The sequence below is a fragment of the Brassica napus genome, chromosome A6 (genome assembly GCF_020379485.1).
Source record: "Brassica napus cultivar Da-Ae chromosome A6, Da-Ae, whole genome shotgun sequence".
Classification (NCBI taxonomy): Eukaryota; Viridiplantae; Streptophyta; class Magnoliopsida; order Brassicales; family Brassicaceae; genus Brassica; species Brassica napus.
In genome coordinates, this window is record NC_063439.1 from 19226822 (window position 1) to 19244739 (window position 17918).

The 17918-nt window shown below is 36.2% G+C and overlaps 4 protein-coding genes across 4 annotated transcripts; 1 reads left to right on the forward strand and 3 right to left on the reverse strand.

Moving 5' to 3' along the window:
* Positions 1–2908: 2908 nt before the first annotated feature.
* LOC106351914 (NAC domain-containing protein 104) lies at positions 2909–4679 on the forward strand. Its single transcript, XM_013791627.3, has 3 exons — positions 2909–3190; positions 3939–4219; positions 4307–4679. The coding sequence occupies exons 1-3, from the start codon at positions 3043–3045 to the stop codon at positions 4442–4444; spliced, it is 567 nt and encodes a 188-aa protein (XP_013647081.2). The 5' UTR covers positions 2909–3042; the 3' UTR covers positions 4445–4679.
* Positions 4680–6152: 1473 nt separating this feature from the next.
* LOC106351913 lies at positions 6153–9197 on the reverse strand. Its single transcript, XM_048781969.1, has 4 exons — positions 7757–9197; positions 7384–7470; positions 7179–7310; positions 6153–7094 (listed from the first exon to the last, which is right to left on the reverse strand). The coding sequence occupies exons 1-4, from the start codon at positions 8153–8155 to the stop codon at positions 6390–6392; spliced, it is 1323 nt and encodes a 440-aa protein (XP_048637926.1). The 5' UTR covers positions 8156–9197; the 3' UTR covers positions 6153–6389.
* A 155-nt stretch (positions 9198–9352) lies between these two features.
* Positions 9353–12536, reverse strand: LOC106348036 (filaggrin-2). Its single transcript, XM_013787679.3, has 2 exons — positions 12344–12536; positions 9353–11509 (listed from the first exon to the last, which is right to left on the reverse strand). The coding sequence occupies exon 2, from the start codon at positions 11345–11347 to the stop codon at positions 9551–9553; it is 1797 nt and encodes a 598-aa protein (XP_013643133.2). The 5' UTR covers positions 11348–11509; positions 12344–12536; the 3' UTR covers positions 9353–9550.
* A 1717-nt stretch (positions 12537–14253) lies between these two features.
* Positions 14254–16606, reverse strand: LOC106348035 (magnesium transporter MRS2-2). The gene is made up of 10 exons (XM_013787678.3): positions 16211–16606; positions 16099–16128; positions 15728–15881; positions 15515–15636; positions 15143–15436; positions 15033–15077; positions 14906–14950; positions 14793–14822; positions 14597–14716; positions 14254–14504 (listed from the first exon to the last, which is right to left on the reverse strand). Exons 1-10 carry the CDS (start codon positions 16460–16462, stop codon positions 14418–14420), a joined length of 1179 nt encoding a protein of 392 aa, XP_013643132.1. The 5' UTR covers positions 16463–16606; the 3' UTR covers positions 14254–14417.
* Positions 16607–17918: the final 1312 nt, after the last annotated feature.

Sequence of the window (17918 nt, forward strand, 5' to 3'; positions counted from 1 at the left end):
AATATTTCACCGACCTTAGTGGATCCGGAATAGATTTTTCAGATTATTAAATTACTTATTTTATATTATTTTTATTTTTATTTTAATTATTTATGTTTTCTGTTATTTTATGTATTTATTTAAAATTATTAAATAACCCTTTGTAGAATATACTATTTTCATGTTATTGTATCATTTTAAATATTACTTAAGTAAGAAATAAAAACATTAAAGATTCAAAGGACTATTTTATAAATAAAAAAAGTTCAACTCTAAAATGAAGTAATGTGTAAGATTACTCCATAAATAGAGTAATCCTAGCCATTACTCCATTTTGGAGTTGAAAATGGAGTGGGGTTAGAGAAGATTTTATTCCATAATGATGTTTGGAGTTGAAAATGGAGTAGGGTTGGAGATGCTCTTAAACTTTAATGAAATTATGAAAAGATATACTGATTGATTGTTAATGAGGAAATTGGAAAAACTAAGAAAGAACAAAGATCTCTTGATCACGCGTGTGGGCATGTGCGTGCGTAAGCGTAAGCAATAATAGATCATTCCAAACTCCTCAGTGACTATTCTACCCTTCAAATAATAATATTCAGTCTATATTTTTAAATTAATATAGAAACAATTATTTGATTTTTAAAACCTTGGAGAAATCTGAAGCAAAGTTGAGGAGAGCACCCACACACTCTTCTTATTCATTGGGGGCTGCATGCCTACTGCTATGCTCTCTTCTTTTTTAACTCATCTGATGAATTCCTTAGTAAGCTTTTAAATCAATGACAGTTAAAACAATAATAACTATAATAAATCAAATTTTAAAGCAAACAAGAGCGAAGTATCGATTATTTTAAGAGAGAAGAGTGGGTCCAAAGCCAAGAAATGAATTGAACTCTCAATCTTTTGGGCAGTCTTTGAGTTTGTGTGGATCTCAATTTTAAAAGGAAAGCCACTGACTGCTACTTGAGGGGGGCTGTATGAGAAAGATTGATCAATGTTAAAGTTTTCTTCATACATACTTAAATCCCTTATCTTACATTTAAATTAAAATCATGATTTCAGAGCTATAAATATCCAAAGTTAATAGAAATGTAAGTTTGCAAAAAAGGTTGTTTGTCAACAGATTATTTTTGTATCGGAATTAAATACTTCTATTATATAATAACGGAGAATTTATTAAAATTCATAAATACAAAATAAAAAGAAATACTAGTAGAGGGGTAATAATGCGAGGGCATTGGGTACATACAAAGGTACAAGAAACTCAAATTGAGGCAAAGGAAGAGAGAAACGTGGGTCCCATATCCTATGGTTGACGACCAAACCCATTTACATGTCCGCCACGTGGATGATTGCGAATGCATGATCTCAGCATGAAGTGTCATGATAACTCCTCCTCGACCTCGAAAAATCCTCCCAATGTTTTTCTTTTCAGTACTATTACAAAGACATTAGTGAAATATTAGCAACTGTTTTGGTTTGTAGCTAACTTTCTATTTGGCGTAAACTGTGAGCTACATTAATAAATTAGAAAACTGACCGTCAAAACTTTAAACATAGAGATAAGTCCATAAACTGTGAACAGTATGATTCATTTTTGTTGGTTGGTGTTTAAGTGCATCATTTGTTATTTAGTATGGACTTAGCATATTAGATGAACTGTGACATCAAATTATGCACACAAGTATTAGCGCAATCGTTAGTATACTGTTTTCAATGACGTCGACTTTTTTTGTATAGTTATGTGTTACATGCCAAAGTAAAACACGAAAACGATATACTCAACCAAAATTTGGAGGGGAAGTATACACAGTATAATTTTTGTTTTACTTAATTTAATTTGATTGTATAGGTTTTTTCTCAAAAGAAATGTAATTCAACGTAAAACCCTTAGATAAGAATATACAGACAGAAATGAGAAGTGGATAAGAATCTTCGTCTTAGTGGCGGAGAAGAAGAAAGCGGATAACTCTTTTGCTTGGAAGAATCCTTATCCTGCACACCTCTCGTTTCCGCCCGCCTCTTTCTTTTCCTTTTTTTAGTCATTGAAATGTTATTAATGAAAGAATTTCACAAGTGTAAATCTTTTGCTCAATCGCATTTTCCATATTGAAAATATTCAGATATCTAAACCCGTTACAACTTACAAGGCTCTGCTGCGTTATGGAATTGTTATTTTCTGTTTCTAACTTATGTATCCAGTATCTATGTGTTGTTACTTGGTTGCATACTTGCATATCAACAAAGAGAGAGTTATATTGTTGTAAGACAATTTCTAGTGAATCATTCTTTTTTTTTTTCAAAATAAATCAATTATATAAAGGCGTTAAACAAAAAATAAATAAATTATACTATTAATTTAGTAAATTTGTTTTTACTCTATTACAAAGTAAAAAATAAAGTAAAACTGAAGTATTTTTACTCCAAATTCTATTTTAAAGTAAAAATAGAGTGTTGTAAATGCTCAAATTAATTCAAAAATTCCTCAGCCTACTCATCTATAGTACCCTTATTAACTATGGAAATTAAACACGAAGTTTTGTTTTAGGAATAACATTTTTTTTTAAAATCAAAAGTAGAAAAAAAACTTTTAAGAAGAAAAAAACAGCAGCCAACATTGTAAGATCCACTTAAGGCGACGATTTCTCGGAAAATAAAGCTTTCAAATGCCCCTTTGACATCGATTACTCCTCTCTTCTTTAGTTCCACTGCACTTGCTTCCATCTTTACCACGTACCATCATTTTCTTTGTTGTTCTTTTATCATTTCTTTTTTTATTACGTATCTTTAAGAAAAAAAAAACTGAAGGTGTTGTGTGTGCAAGTGGATTAAAGACGACATATATATATATATATATATATATAAAATACGACTTCCTAATTCCACCTTTTTGTATCTCCTATATATACCTCAATTTCTTTCACACACTTCCTCTGGTTCCACATCATCTTCTCTACATACCTATTCTCTTCATATTCTCTTCATATATGTACACACACGCAACCACATATATGTTTATGTACATGTGAAGTAGTACTGAGATCAACATCGTTATCAATGAATTTACCACCTGGATTCAGGTTTTTCCCAACGGACGAAGAACTCGTCGTCCACTTTCTCCAGCGCAAAGCCTCACTCTTGCCTTGTCATCCTGACGTCATCCCCGACCTCGATCTTTACCTTTACGATCCTTGGGACCTTCCCGGTATATACACTCACACATCTCTCTCCATATATCATATATGTATCGTGCATACGTTCATAATTGACTCTATGTAACATGCATGTAAGTATACGTATAGTTTGACATAAATAAGTGTGGTGATCCAAATTACAGGACATAGATTGATTGTTGTCACCAACTTAAGAAACCAATCTGTCTTTTTTTAGCAGTATACTTTTGTTGGGTTGCTCTTTTTGAGGATTGTTGTTGTTACCAAATCTTACCATACACACAAATACTAATAGTACCAATTTCTACCTAATAAATTTCCTTTTTATTCTCTTGGAAGGAATCTATTATCTGGTGAGCCATCATTGATATTGCTTTCTTCATAGTCACATACATGTGCGCCGATATCAATCATTCGATCTCATGATACACATCATTTACAAATATTACACACACACCAAGTCATGTACGTAGATATATATAAAAACAAATACCCATGACATTTTATCTTACACTAAATTATACTATTATATCCAACAAAACTTGTGGATCAAAATTCAGACTAATCTGAGTTAGTGTTAAAATCGCAACGAACCATAATAGTTATTTACGCAGATATACGGTAGAATAGATAACCATGCATAGTTTCTTACCATACCACAATATAATTAAGACTTTAGATAGTACAAAAAGATTCAGATATTTGGTCTAAAGTGTTTCTGAGTTCAAAATTATATGGTGTTGAAGTCATCAACGCTAATTTGTTCACGTATAATTATAGGTAAAGCTTTGGGAGAAGGGAGGCAATGGTACTTCTATAGTAGAAAGACGCAACAAAGAGTGACAAGCAATGGGTATTGGGGATCAATGGAAATAGACGAGCCAATCTTCACAAGCTCCACACACAAGAAAGTTGGCATCAAAAAGTATTTTACTTTCTATCTTGGAAATTCTAAAACTAACTGGATCATGCAAGAATATTCCCTCCCAGATTCTTCTTCTTCCTCTAAGAGATCTTCTAAGAGATCAGGCCGTGGTTCTACTAGTTCTAGTCACAAAACCGTAAGTGCCCTTTTGTTTCATAAACCTAAAGTTATCAAACCTAAATTAATAATTGACCTCCAGCGTGGCATGGTTCTTTGTGTGCAGGATTATAGCAAGTGGGTGATATGCAGAGTGTATGAACAAAATTGCAGTGAGGAAGAGGATGATGATGGGACAGAACTCTCATGTTTGGATGAAGTGTTTTTGTCTTTAGATGATCTTGACGAAGTAAGCTTACCGTGATAAAGACAAAAGCACCCAAAAAGAAAAGGTTTAGTGGGTAATTATTTATAAAACATTTCTGTACCAAGAAGAAAATGGAAAAGGAGAATGAGAATGACATCATTCTTACAAGTTATATGTTGTACGATTAGCAATCCCCAATTTGCAAGCAAGAAGCAAAAAACAAAGGAAGAAGTTATAGTCTTGTTGTATTTTATTATATTTTTCTAATTCAATATATCTTTTTAATACTAAATTGGCTATGCTGTCTTATATGTGGTAGAAATGTGCAAATAGTATATGTGCAAAAAATATATTGCAAAGAAAAGAATTTTTAATATATGTTAAATTACCTTCATCAGTCAGTTTTAAAGCTATACAATTTTAAACCTAAAAATATGTGTATATATGCACTGAATTGAATTGATAATTCTCCATACCAAAACAACAAAATTAATTCATGATTTTTTTCCTATCAAGATCATAAACCAACGAAACAATATGGTAAATAATAGATTTATTCTCAATTCAATCATAACCATAAAATTATTGATTAGTGTAGGTTTCCCAATAAAACTATATATATATATATATATATATATACCTCGTCTTTTTGCCTAAATATACCTAAGGTTAGGAGGAAAATCACATATACCAGCCTGGGATGAATTTGCAGCCTACTTAGCATCCGTTGAACAATATTAACTTAAATATATTTTTCTTGGTAGAAACGGATTAGAGTTTTGACTAACAAGGTCCAAAACACTAACGTTTTTGTATAGGAAATGTAATGATTATGTTACCACTGGATGCATGCAAATTAGGCTTACAAAAATAAGACCCTCATGTTGGCGAATAATCATGGGGAAAGGCTAATAGTGTGTTTAAAAAGTTATAGAGACCAAACTGACTTTTCTTTTGAGCACATAGTATTAAAATACTTTTTTCTGATGAGTCAGTGCTAAGTTTTTAAAGACAACAAAAAGGCTTACAATTTAAAATATACAGAATTTATATATTAAAAGCAAATTCTGTTGAAGTACATAATTTCTCAAGTGTGACATCTACATGGTATGTACGTGTGGCCTAAACCTGATCCGGTCGGGTAGTAGGATTGGTGTTTTGTTGATTATTTATGAGTTTGGCAATCGAGAGCCTTTATCTCCAAGTTATAGCCTCTCTCTCTCTATAGATCTTTGATGGGGTTTAGTAGTTGTTTTGTGTTGCCGAGCCAAGCAACGTTGTCTTTCTACGTCTATTTATATATTTTCCTATTTTATTTTAATGGGTGCTTGCTTAACAAGCACTGACTCATGCATGATGCAAGCACCTTGCGCACATAAAATAAATGATAAATGCAATAAAAACTAGAAAAGGAAAGATTTTACGTTGAAAGAGGGTGATGGGATTTAAATCATTGTATAGTTTGGCTGTGGTGAGGTTCATGGTTTTGTTGTTTCTGGAATAACAATTTCATAACTATAAAACTGAATAACTTCAGTGAAAAAAATGTTAATCTAATATATCAACATATGGGTTTCTAAGTTCTAACCAATAAATGAATGAACATATGATGGTGGTTCTATGTGACTCGAGCACAACTACTTACAGAGAATCTAATATATCAACGTACGAGTTCTACATAAATAGTTGTGCTCGAGTCACCTAGAACTAAAATCAAAACCAGGGTTTAATTGGTTCTGCTTTGAATTCATCTATGGGATAAAACAGTAGAAGATGGCATTTGATTAGAAAGAGTGTATATATCTGTATTTTATTCCGTTGACTTTTTTTCTCTATCTTTCTTTGAATTTGTATCAAAATGATCTTTAGTTCTTTGATGAAATTTTGAAAATGTTTAATGGATGGGAAAAGAGTTCATATGAACAGAATGTTACCTGCAGTTTAGGTTGAGGAAGTGAAAACCATGTTCACAGGCAAAGAAGTGGTCGAGTTCAGTATGGACCTAATGGGTGGTGTCATCACACCCTTCTGCGTCATCCGAGCAAAGCTGAGTGAATACTGGCAGTCTCTTTCTATATATGTAATGCTGGAAAGCGTCATCCGGGAGAACTCTGTCCTGTGATCTCATAAAATCAGTTTGAGCTTGTGTGAATCTTGGGAGTCCATCATCAGAAGGTGACCAGTCTTTCTCTGTCGTCACAGTTTCAAGTCCAAGTCCAAGTCCAAGTCCAGCAGAAGGTGAATAGTCTGGTTTGTGCGTTGATGTTTTGAGCTCAGCAGCAGCCATCGCGACAAGCTCATCCGAAGGTGACAACAAGCCTTGTTTCTGTGTCATTGTTTCAAGCTCACCAGAAGGTGACGACAAGTCTTGTTTTTGTGTCACTGTTTCGAGTCCTCCATCAACAGAAAGTGAAGAGTCTAGTCTTGAGTCATGGGTGGTATTACCGGTGCTGAGATTGGCTGAAGAGGTAGTAGATATGGGAGTGTGAACAGGTGGCTTGCTGGTGTTTGTAGCGAGAGGTTTTGTGGGAAGTAGTGAGATGATTCTGGGGTCATAACCCATTTGGTAGCCAATGGGTCTAGGAGACCTGAATGGGTGATGTGTGGGATAGAGGTCATGAACTTGTAGTGATCTCGGATAAGCGTAGCTCGGAGGCTGGTATAAATGACTATTGCTCGGACGCAGCTGCTGGTGCGGAGGCGGATTCTGCATAGTGATATCACGTAAAGCGTCAAATTGTTGTCTCAGTTTACGTTTCTGAAACAGAAAATTGGGTTGAGATTAACTTACAACCCATTGAATGAGTGGACCATGGTCAAATGGAAGTTGCCGGACTGGGAAGGGAGAAGCTAGTCCTTGTGAAGGTCTCGGTGTGAAGGTGAATGGTTCGGCAGTGGGATTCAGATTTGAAGAACTAGTAGCCTGTGAGAACAAAAGTTAAACCAAATGAAGACCGTTTTAAGATTCTTGAGAGACCTGTGTAATGAAGCCAAACCTTTGGTGTCTCTAGTTTAGTACAAGGACTATTTGCCAAGATCTTCACTTTCCCACCTGAAGAAGTCTGAGACCGAGTGGTATCCTCCTGCAAAATAACCATAAAACTCGTAGGGCAAACACTTCAACGCGTAAACATGAACCTAATTTGGTATGATACATAAACGTTACTTCTCTGTAGCAAGTAAAACACTGAACTATTATGTACTTGTAACCAATGTTCAACAACAAAAGACATTTTCAACTTGATGCGGCTTTAGCTTTGGCTTTCTTGAAGTTTCTAACACTCCTCAAAAGACATCAAATCACTAACGTCTAGCAACTCTAGTATCAGAGACGAAGTAATGGAGACAGTAAAGAACAAAGGATGTTACCTCGTTTCCTCCTGATAGGCTCCTAGGGCTGCTATTCTTATGTTGACTCCGGACGAGTGAAGAACGTGGAGACCGTCCAAGAGAGCTCAATCTAGAAGGCGAATCTGAAACTTTCTTTTCGGAGGCTGATGTGACCAGAACACCGTCCATCAAGACTCCCTCATCCGAGCATGAAACCGGAAAGCGCTGCTTACCAGGGACTGGATCAGACTTTGAGTACTTCTTGAGGAGAGACTTGGCACTGCTAACGCTATAGTTCCCCCTCTTAGGAGTCACGGGACTCAAAAGAGATGACATTTTGTGTTGAAAACGTCTCTGCCGGATCATATCCATCGGCCACGTCTGGTTGCTTTGGGGACTCTGCTCGTTGTACACAAATGACTCATCTTTCTCCATCATGTCTCTAGTTTTGGAGAAAACAAAATCACCAAAAGATTTGCAATTTAGCAACAAAATCACCAGAAAGAAAAATCCTTACTTGTTCGATGTTTCTCCTCTGCCGCTAAAAGCTTTTCCGAGAAAAATTTAACAATCTGAAGAATGTAAAACACAATCCATTCAACTCAGCAAACAAGTCAAGAAGCAGAAGATCAAAACTTTCTGTGAATAAGCATCGATTCAATTAAGAAACGACATTTTCCCGCCAGATTTTGCGATGAAGATTCACGAGATTTCGCAAACTTTCCGGGAAAGTTTTACCGAAATTCATCATAGCTTTAAGAAATTGAACGCGAGAACGATACGAGGAAGAAGAATAACAACCATCGGATCGTAGAATCAAAATCAAGGTAGAAGAAGAAGAATCGTCGACGGAGAAAACAATCGATTGAATCACAGAATGAGAAAGATCTAAAGCTCGTAACTAGAACGGGAAACGAGAATCGCATACCTTACGAGTAGCTAAGTCGTGCTCCTCTGTCTCTATAGCAGAGCGAAGCTCTCTAGCTCCAGAGAAGAGGGAAAGTTTCAGATTCGAAAGGACGAACGATTGTGGTTAACGTCTGTGTATATATACACCTAACGGACAAGATAACGGCGGTCGTGGTCCATTTGACGGACTCTCTAAACCTTTCGAGTAAACCGGTCAAATTGAAATAAACCGAAAATGAATTTACATTCACTCCAAGAAGCTCCGGTTTAAGTACCAAGAAAACAATAACAACACTTTTACTCAATGTATAAGCCGGTAATAACCGAAATGATTTTCTTAAAATCTGATTTATGTGATTTAAATCGGTTTCGACAGTTATAAATCGATTAAAATTGATCTAAATATGTTTTATCTACCAATAATATAATTGTAAATCCAAAAAGGTTAATTCTTATCTTGTATATGTAATTTTGTAATTCATCAAAATGTATTTTATAATTAAACCCAAAAATTAAATATTTAATATAACTATAAAAAAAAAAACAATGATTCATTAATGCTTAAGTCCTATCTAAAATATAAATGTGAGATAAAAAAATCCAATAATTCATTAATGCTTAACTCCCATCTAAACCCAAACAATACTACAAGCTGTGCTAGTTTTCTACAAAACGCTCACTAATAGGTCTAACGATTTTTTGAACACTGATTATACTACATTGCAATTCCAAATTAATAATCAAATAAACATAAGACTCGGGTTCGAGCCATCGACTAGATGGTAGAGTCAAGACCATACAAAAACACAGACCCATGAATATACAAAGGTTCAAAGAGACAAGGTAAACTATACATATTACATAAGCTTTACACAGATTCTTTAGCTTTTTTGCTGATGAGCCAGAGAAAGCTTTCAAGTTCCATCAACGGAGTGTCTGGTTCATGCTGCCATTAAGCAGAGACATTAGCCCACCGCCATGAACTCTCTCCTCCGGAATCATAAAGTCAAAGATGTTCCTTCCACTGCTGTTGTTGTTTGTTTCTGTTTCTGGTCTCTCAGCCTCCGTAAAGCTTAAAGATTTCATCGATGGAGGCACAAGCACCTGCATTGGTATCATCACCTTCTGCCTTTTCTCAGGCTGATGATGTAGCGAGCGATCAATGGAGTCTGTGCAATCAGAGACCGCACTGACTCCAGACTGAGAATGATCAGTTGTAGTAGTAGTAGCAGTAGTTTGAGAAGAGGTAGAGACAAGTCCACGGAAAAGTCCAGGCCCAATCAAACCAATCTTGCTTCCACCTTTCTCCTGAGCCATACTATTATGCGCAGCGCATAAACCGCTCTTCCCTCTAGCGAACTTCTCGCACTTCCAATCTCCTCCCCACGAGCACCGCTTACCTCCACCATGCGCCTTGCAGAAGTCAGTACTCCCTTGCGCACTCTTCTCACACCCAATAGACTTACACCGTTTCCCACCACCATGCTTCACACAACAATCAGTCCTCCCACGAGCGCTCTTCGTACACCCTGCAACCACACACCTCTTCCCACCACCGTGAGCTACGCAGAAACTCGTCCCACCGTGGACACTCTTAGGACAAATCCCACCTCCATCAAACATACAACGTTTCCCTCCACCGTGAGCTTTGCACAGCGGAGTACTACCTTCTGCTCCTTTAGTACACCCAGCGAATATGCAGCGCTTCCCACCACCGTGAGCTTTGCAGTAGTTTGTACTCCCTTGAGCACCTTTTGTACACCCTGGAGACTGACAACGCCTCCCACCACCGTGGGAGATACAAAGCCCGGCTTGTCCCTCAGCGCTTCTTGTGCATCCTTCGATCCTACACCTTTTACCACCACCGTGTTTGATGCATAGCCCTGATTTGCCTCGCGCAGCTTTACCGCATCCCTCAGGGAACCCACAGCGTCTTCCACCGCCGTGAGATATACAATAATCAGTTTTTCCTTCAGCGCTTTTTGTACATCCCAAGTGCTGGCATCTCTTTCCTCCACCGTGGGCTTTGCAGAATGTAGTTTTGCTCTCGGCGCCTTTGTTGCAGCCTGCTTTTTGACATCTCTGCCCACCTCCGTGGCCAATGCAGAGCCCTGATGCGCCTCTGGCTCCTTTGGTGCATCCCATGAACTTGCACTTTTTGGGGTTGGTCGTCCTGTGCTGAGAAGATGTGGCGGATACCGTTCTTTCAGAGAACTCTGACTCATGATGGCTCAGCTGTGAATTATTACTACACTCTTGCATTCTTGAAGGTTTTCTAACGGTTTCAGTCCTTGGAGCGAAGAGAAGCGATGACATATAGCCACCTGATCGCTTTGCAGAGGTGGAACCCTCATCAGCTTGTGACATATTAGTCTCTGTATATGTCAGCAACGAGCAATCAAGGCTGCTGAAAGCATCCATGGTGGTGACTGCGGGAGGACCGAGTTGCAGAATTGAGTTGCCTCCTGATGAGAGTTCTTGAAAAGTCCCAGAAGAAGCTGACACTTTGTTGACATTGTAATAGTAAGAGGGCGGTGTTGGACCTAAACCGAGAACCAAGCCGCAACCACCATCAGGACAATTAGAAACGTCAGAACAAAGCTTATGGTTGTAGCGAGTGCTTCCAAGGCATTTCAAGCTGAGAGCAGTGTCACCGTAATTGTCAAGCTTTGTAATACCGTTGGTACGAGAAAAGTGAAGGCCACTCTCGTTCAAATCCATATGAAGAAGACGGGAGGAAACAGAATATGCTTAGAACAATAATACTTAAGAAGACTTTGTAAGCTACAATCATAAAAGCAATTTGAGATATAAACATCTCCCACCACTGACAAACCCCCATGTGTCTGCCCTGTCCATATTCAAGAATGAGCAAGAACCTTCCTGCAGTAGTTACAAAAGAATCTCTGTCAGTAAAAAGCTAATAAAGAAGAACAGTAAAAACTACAGTGAAATACAAATTGCAGTTAATGGAGTTACAAAGTACAGACCAATAATTGGATATTAACTGTGCTTGAAAAGGACTAAGCACCAACCAAGGTGACTTATGGTTACAACATTTTGTGGCCTTGGGTAAAAAGTGAAAGTTTGATGGTACATATAAATCCCTTATAAGCATAAATGAAGGAGGAGAGGATAAGATAAGATTGGTTTAGAGAATAGTAGTACAAAGTAAAATTCTTCAATGTTTATTTTTTTGCTAACTAATTCCACACAAACAACTAGAAAGAAAAATTGCGTATCATTTGAGAGATCATTTAGACTTTGATAACCTCCAAAGTCAAACCTTTTTTTTGATAAGTGATAACAACAATGTCTCAGGACTTTTTATTATATATATATATATATGAAGATCCAAAGACAATAACAAGATCTAAGGCCACCATGAAATAACCAAAAGATTATAGATTTATTATGTTTTACTAGTTCTTAATTTGGCTGAAAATATCTAAATTTACAATAAAGTATAGAACTTTTTGCAACAGAAGATAACACAGTTCAATCATACTCTAAATTTAACAACTTGAAGGTGAAAGAACAAACCCAAGTTCAGAACAAACCCTCAAAAGAGTATGAGACAATTACAGAAACTAGCTGCAGATGTTGAAAACCCAGAACAGGTAATAAAAGAACAAAACAAGCCATGCATTCATTTATCACTCAACTGATCTATAATAAAAAAGAAACAAAATTTTACTATAAGAAGAAATGAAAAACCTGATGGATCTGAGAGACAGACGGACGGAGAGAGTGAGGTTACGTAAGCGAAGAAACCCCTTGGAAACTAAGAATCTCCTCGTCTCAAACTCTGAAGAAGAAGACACAAAGAGAGTGAACACAGGTGTCGAAATATTATCGGGCAACAAAAAGAGAGAGAGGAGAGATATTATTTATAAGAGCGTGGACGATTCAGGTTCTTCTCGTTTATAAACGGCGAGGAAGAGAGTATCCTTTCGAATTACCCGAAACACCCTCCGTCTCCGTCTGTAGTAACGGTTCTGATTGGATGCGACAGTGCTCTATTTTGGGAAATCCATTAAATTTGCTTTTCGACGAAAACGACGCCGTCTTTTACAGAAAAAGTCATATATGCCCCTTGTTTTCTGTTTATTCGAATGGTAGTGGTGATGTTGCGACAAGTCACTTCTGATAATAAAGAACCGAACACCGTCTTAACCGGTCAGAACTGATTCCTTACCAATTTTGTGTGATGTCATCAAAAGTTAATATAAAAATAATTGATGATGATATATCAGCTGATCGAGTTTTGCAAACTTGATGATGTTTTATTATTTGTTGTTATCTTATGTGTCGATATAGTTTAATAAATGAGACAAAGAACAAAAATATTATTATACTCATGCCAGAAATATGGAGTAAAATATAGAATTAGCTGGCATCATGTAACCTAGTATTATTGAATTAGATCCCACTATCCAAATGCTAAGCACTTGTGGCATAAAGCTTCTAAAAAAAAAGATTTACGAATCTATCTTTAAATTTATACTTGTACTTACATCTAGATCTATATGTTCAAATGGTCAGGTCTCTACTCAAGCAGAAGACATGTTTTAATCAAAACATTGATGGTAATCTGTGTACAATACATATTAGAAAACAAGCACAAATACAAACATAAAGGAGCATGTAGATGATTAGTCGGAGGGAAATGTTAGATGTGCGCTGTGAGGAAAAGTATGGACAAATTATTATATATTTTACGGTACATTTTAAAAAAAAATCTTGGTGTGATTTGAGAATTGCAGCAACGGACCACACCATATTGAAGAAGACTATTTAAAAATGAAATTTGATTTTTATGTTGTTCCAAGAGGCAATTCCTATTACGTCAGCCAATGGGTTCCTTGCAGAGTGGAAGAATCTGTCATTTATTTTAATTATATTGAATTAAATGTTAGAGGAAAAGTACAAAAATGAAATAAAATAAAAGGGAATCTTACTATTATATTATTGAGTCGACGATTCCGTCAGCCTTGTCCTCATCTCTCCACGCGAACTTGCTGACGTCCACAATATTTTATACCTTCTTTTACTTTATATTATAATATCTTGGCGAAAATGTGTGTGTGGAAACACGAAAGCATTGTTGCATTATTTTTAGACAAGGTTTAGGCTCTGACTTCATGTATAGAGTTTAGGGAGTTGGTCGCATGGCATACATGATACATTCCCCATTTTTTAATCAGTAAGTATACTCACTGCTTTGAAATCACTAAGATCCTAGATGGACTGTGCATAATTTGATTTTATTAAGAAACAAAGGCCCAATTCCGGCCTAAGTCCAGCCCAAACCCTCTTACCTGCTTCTCAGTAAGTAAAAAAAGCTCAGTATAGGAAACTATAATCCAATACATAAATGCTTTGGATTTGTTCACACAATAACTCCAGATAAAAAAAAAAGATAAAAAAGAGGAGAACCCTTAACTCAACTCACACACAAAATTTGTGTGAAAGTAGGGTGTTTTTCTGTTTCATGAGAAACAGAAACCTAAACCATGAAGAGACCAAGATATAAACAACATAAATTCTTGAAAGCTAGATGTATATTTTTACTTTCTGTAATTTCAAGATTCTCAAGAGTTGTATACTTTGGTAAGATGCTAACATGGGGCAACAACTTGTTGGCTTATATAGAAAAGGCATTGTTTGATATGCTTCAATTGTAAGGAATAGATGTGTAGTAGAGTGATAAAGCACATCTTTACAATTATAAGTCTCTTTAAACTCTCTCTAACCATAAGGCCACTCACTCTGCCCCAAAATTCAGACGTCAAGATCCAACAAGCCCTTTGTACCGAGCGTGCGACATTATGAACGTGAACAAGATTACACAAATTGCTCCCGTCAGGATCACGACCTGCCGCATCAACAACAACCGATATAGTTTAAGCGTGAGATTTTATTAGTTATTAAGTCTTTATCAAGCAAATGGAGATCTGGTTTGCATACATATTTGAACATGTATCCATGGTTATCATTCCATGTGTATGGAATGTTCATCCCGAAGATTCCAGCGACAAGAGAGTAAAATGCTGAGCAAACGGTTCCAGAGCTTAACACAAGCTCCAACTGCAGGATGTTTTGAAGATAATCAAGAAGATGATAAAAAAAAAAAAAAACGCTTCGGCTTTCACCATTCACTTACCTGAATCAGCTGATTACGATGATTGTCAAGCTGTGAAAACAAGAATCAATGATTACAACTTCTAGATTAAGATGTTACGAAAATTCGGATTAAAGGATTCGTTTTTGGTTTACCTGAATGTTAATGTAATCCTCTGTGTCATCGATGTACTCACGTAGCTGCATCAAAAAAAAAAAAAAACCGGAGAGTTAGAAGAACAGTTTTTAAGAACTAAAAACAAAGAAGAAGCAAGAACATAACTGTTGTCAATCTGTTCAAAGTGCTGTCGATTTGCATGAAGTATGCCTGTAAAATGTAAACATTAGACTTCACATGTGAATCCAAGATAGGTAGATAAAATAAAAACCAACCTCGAGCAACATTTCAAGTTCTTCAACATCATTTTCATCACCACGAGCTGTGGCTAGACTCGCTCTGCTAGCTCTTGAAATCTTGGAACCTATTGTTGGGGAAGTAAGATAGCAGTTTGGACTACTAGACGCGGAGGAAGCACTAGAGAGTTTCCTTGAGAGGTAAAGATCCGCCATGTCATCGTCATCATCCAGCAACTGTTCGAGCTCATCTCTTACCTTTTGAACTCGAGCTGTCAACCGAGTCATGGCACTCTTCAACTTCCGAACTCTATCCAAGTTACGGCTACTAATCTACAAGATCAATGTACAAAAAAAACACCTGTTCAAAATTGGATCACTAGTGATATAATAAACGTTGAGTGTACCTACCTTGGAGGTAAGCTCATCCAAAGCAGGATAAGCAGCTGTTTCTAACTCTGTTGTCCTTGCAGCTAAGAAGCTACATATTGCTTCCAAGAAAACCTCCAGCGCCCGGAACTCAAACGGGGAATCTATATTGCAATGACATTTCAATAAACCAATAAACAAATAAAGATTACAAGTGCTTTGTAAAAAATCTAAAGAGTATGTGGAGATAAGTACCATCTTCTTCAGCAGCATCAGCGTCATTATTTGCAGCAGAGCTCTCTTTCCCATCTCCTTGACCATTCTGTGCTTCGTTTCCAACAGGTAAGCGTCTTTCTAGCTCCTTCAGAACCGGAATAACATTCTCATCCGATGGATCCCTAAGCAAAACCTGTTATTAACACAAGATGAGATAAGAAAACCTAATTTAGGGAATGCTAAACCCTAATTCTGTAGATGAAAGTGTGAATCTTTAAAACACTAGTAACCTATTCCAGACTCTATCAAAGCTCAGTGATTGATCAAGGTACAACCACGAACCTACCCAAACAAATCAAAACTACTCCAAAAACCCTTGAAATCTAAGTGACTGTAAAGAGAAAACTAACCTCATCGGCAGTGATAATCGCCTTGATATGCTGCATACACACACACATATACCCAAATCAAACTCTGAAACAAAACAAAAGCCAAATTAGATGAAACTGAACAAATCCTCACCTCCAAATTCAACACAACGGCTCTCTCTCGGCCAAGAATAGTAGACGGGTAAGACAGATTCGGGTCGAGGATCCGGAGATCACGCGCGTGGATCTGAACACGGTGCATGATAGCATACTTATCAACATCGAGCGTCTCGCTCTCTCCCGTCGCGACTATGCTGACCCAACTCCGAGACGATTGAAGCTTCGTCTTCTTCCCAGGCAAAGGATCCGCCGCCGCAACCGCGTTCCCGTTATTATTATACGACATGTCTGAAAACAATCCCTCACCGTCGCCGTCTGAAGATTCGGAGAAGCGAAGAACCGTCCTCTCTCCTCTTCCTTTTTCATTAAAGAAGATATTCGCAAATCTTTTCCTTACCGATCTTTTTTAGTATTGTTCTGCCCCGGTGAGTTTTTAACTGTTCCAGACAAAAAAGGAAACGTGAACTATGTTCTGTTACAGAGGTTAAATGATATTTTCAAATGTAACCGGAGATAACCGAATAAACCGGTAATGATGTTCATGATTTTCGGTTGGTCTATGCAGCTCGGGTGATTTAGCAGTATCTAAAGTTCTAAACCTAATATATATCCGGATCTTTTGGGTTAAGATAATACCATAATGTAAAAAGATTAGGGCAATTGTCAATATTAGCACCTTTTGAAGTTTATGTCTCAAAAATAGCACTAGAAAGAGAAAGTCACAAAAATGACATTCATTAAAGGGTAAAATATCTCTAATACTTTTGGTTTAAAATTAAATAAACAAACAAAAATAAATAAAAATAAATAAAAAAAATGAAAAAAAAGAAGTTTCAGATTATATGTTTTCAGATTCGAAATTTTTATAAATTTTTTTTTGAATTTTTTTTTTTCAAATTTTTTTTAATAATTTAAAAATACTTTTTGAAACTGTTTTAAAAATTTTTATTTTTTAATTTAGTATTTATTTTTTATAAAATTTTAAACTCTAATTCCAAAACCCCACCCCTTAACTCTAAACCTTAAGGTTTGGATTAATTAATCCAAGGGGTATAAGTGTATATTTACCTCTTTAATGAAACCTATTTTTGTGACTTTGGGCCTTGAGTGCTACTTTGGGAACAAAAACTTGGTTTAGTGCTATTCTAGTCTTTTTCTCAAAAGATTATTATCACGGACTAACAACACATATTAACAATTATCTGAATTATTAAAAATATGAAAAGATAATATCACCGACTAACAACAAAAATTAAGAATTATATTTCCTTAAAATAACAAATATATTTCAAACACTATTAAGATCATGTTTACATAATTTCCAAACATTTAAAAAAAAAAAAAATTGGAAACAACAAACACAGTATCGTGAATTCCATATCGATGCTGAAATTTCATCCTCAATTCATTCCATATTACATGAGAGTGTTATTGCGTTCTTCATCTTCATCTAAATCATAGTTTTCAGTTGGTACATTACTAATTGGACGGTCAGAATCAAAATTAACATCTCCTAAATTTGATATAACCTAATAAAACTATGTAGTGTAATTGTTGCTGCAATAACTCTTCTTTGAATATTTATGTTGTAAGTTGGATTCTCTTTTAAATCATCCATCCCATTTTCCATTCTACACACCAAAAATATGTTCAATAACATATCATAGCAAATAATATCATTTGTTAAACATTTTTTATAACTACTTGGTGGATTTGCTCCATCACATTGATTAGGATGATAT

Coding starts and splice junctions, on each gene's coding strand:
- LOC106348035 (XM_013787678.3), bottom strand. CDS start 16,462: ATGTCGTATAATAATAACGGGAACGCGGTTGCGGCGGCGGATCCTTTG. Junction 15,882..16,098: donor CGATTATCACTGCCGATGAG/GTTAGTTTTCTC, acceptor TGTTAATAACAG/GTTTTGCTTAGGGATCCATC. Junction 15,078..15,142: donor AACTTGAAATGTTGCTCGAG/GTTGGTTTTTAT, acceptor TACATTTTACAG/GCATACTTCATGCAAATCGA.
- LOC106351914 (XM_013791627.3), top strand. CDS start 3,043: ATGAATTTACCACCTGGATTCAGGTTTTTCCCAACGGACGAAGAACTC. Junction 3,191..3,938: donor CGATCCTTGGGACCTTCCCG/GTATATACACTC, acceptor GTATAATTATAG/GTAAAGCTTTGGGAGAAGGG. Junction 4,220..4,306: donor CTAGTTCTAGTCACAAAACC/GTAAGTGCCCTT, acceptor CTTTGTGTGCAG/GATTATAGCAAGTGGGTGAT.
- LOC106351913 (XM_048781969.1), bottom strand. CDS start 8,155: ATGATGGAGAAAGATGAGTCATTTGTGTACAACGAGCAGAGTCCCCAA. Junction 7,311..7,383: donor CTAAACTAGAGACACCAAAG/GTTTGGCTTCAT, acceptor TTGTTCTCACAG/GCTACTAGTTCTTCAAATCT. Junction 7,095..7,178: donor GTCCACTCATTCAATGGGTT/GTAAGTTAATCT, acceptor ATCACTATGCAG/AATCCGCCTCCGCACCAGCA.
- LOC106348036 (XM_013787679.3), bottom strand. CDS start 11,347: ATGGATTTGAACGAGAGTGGCCTTCACTTTTCTCGTACCAACGGTATT.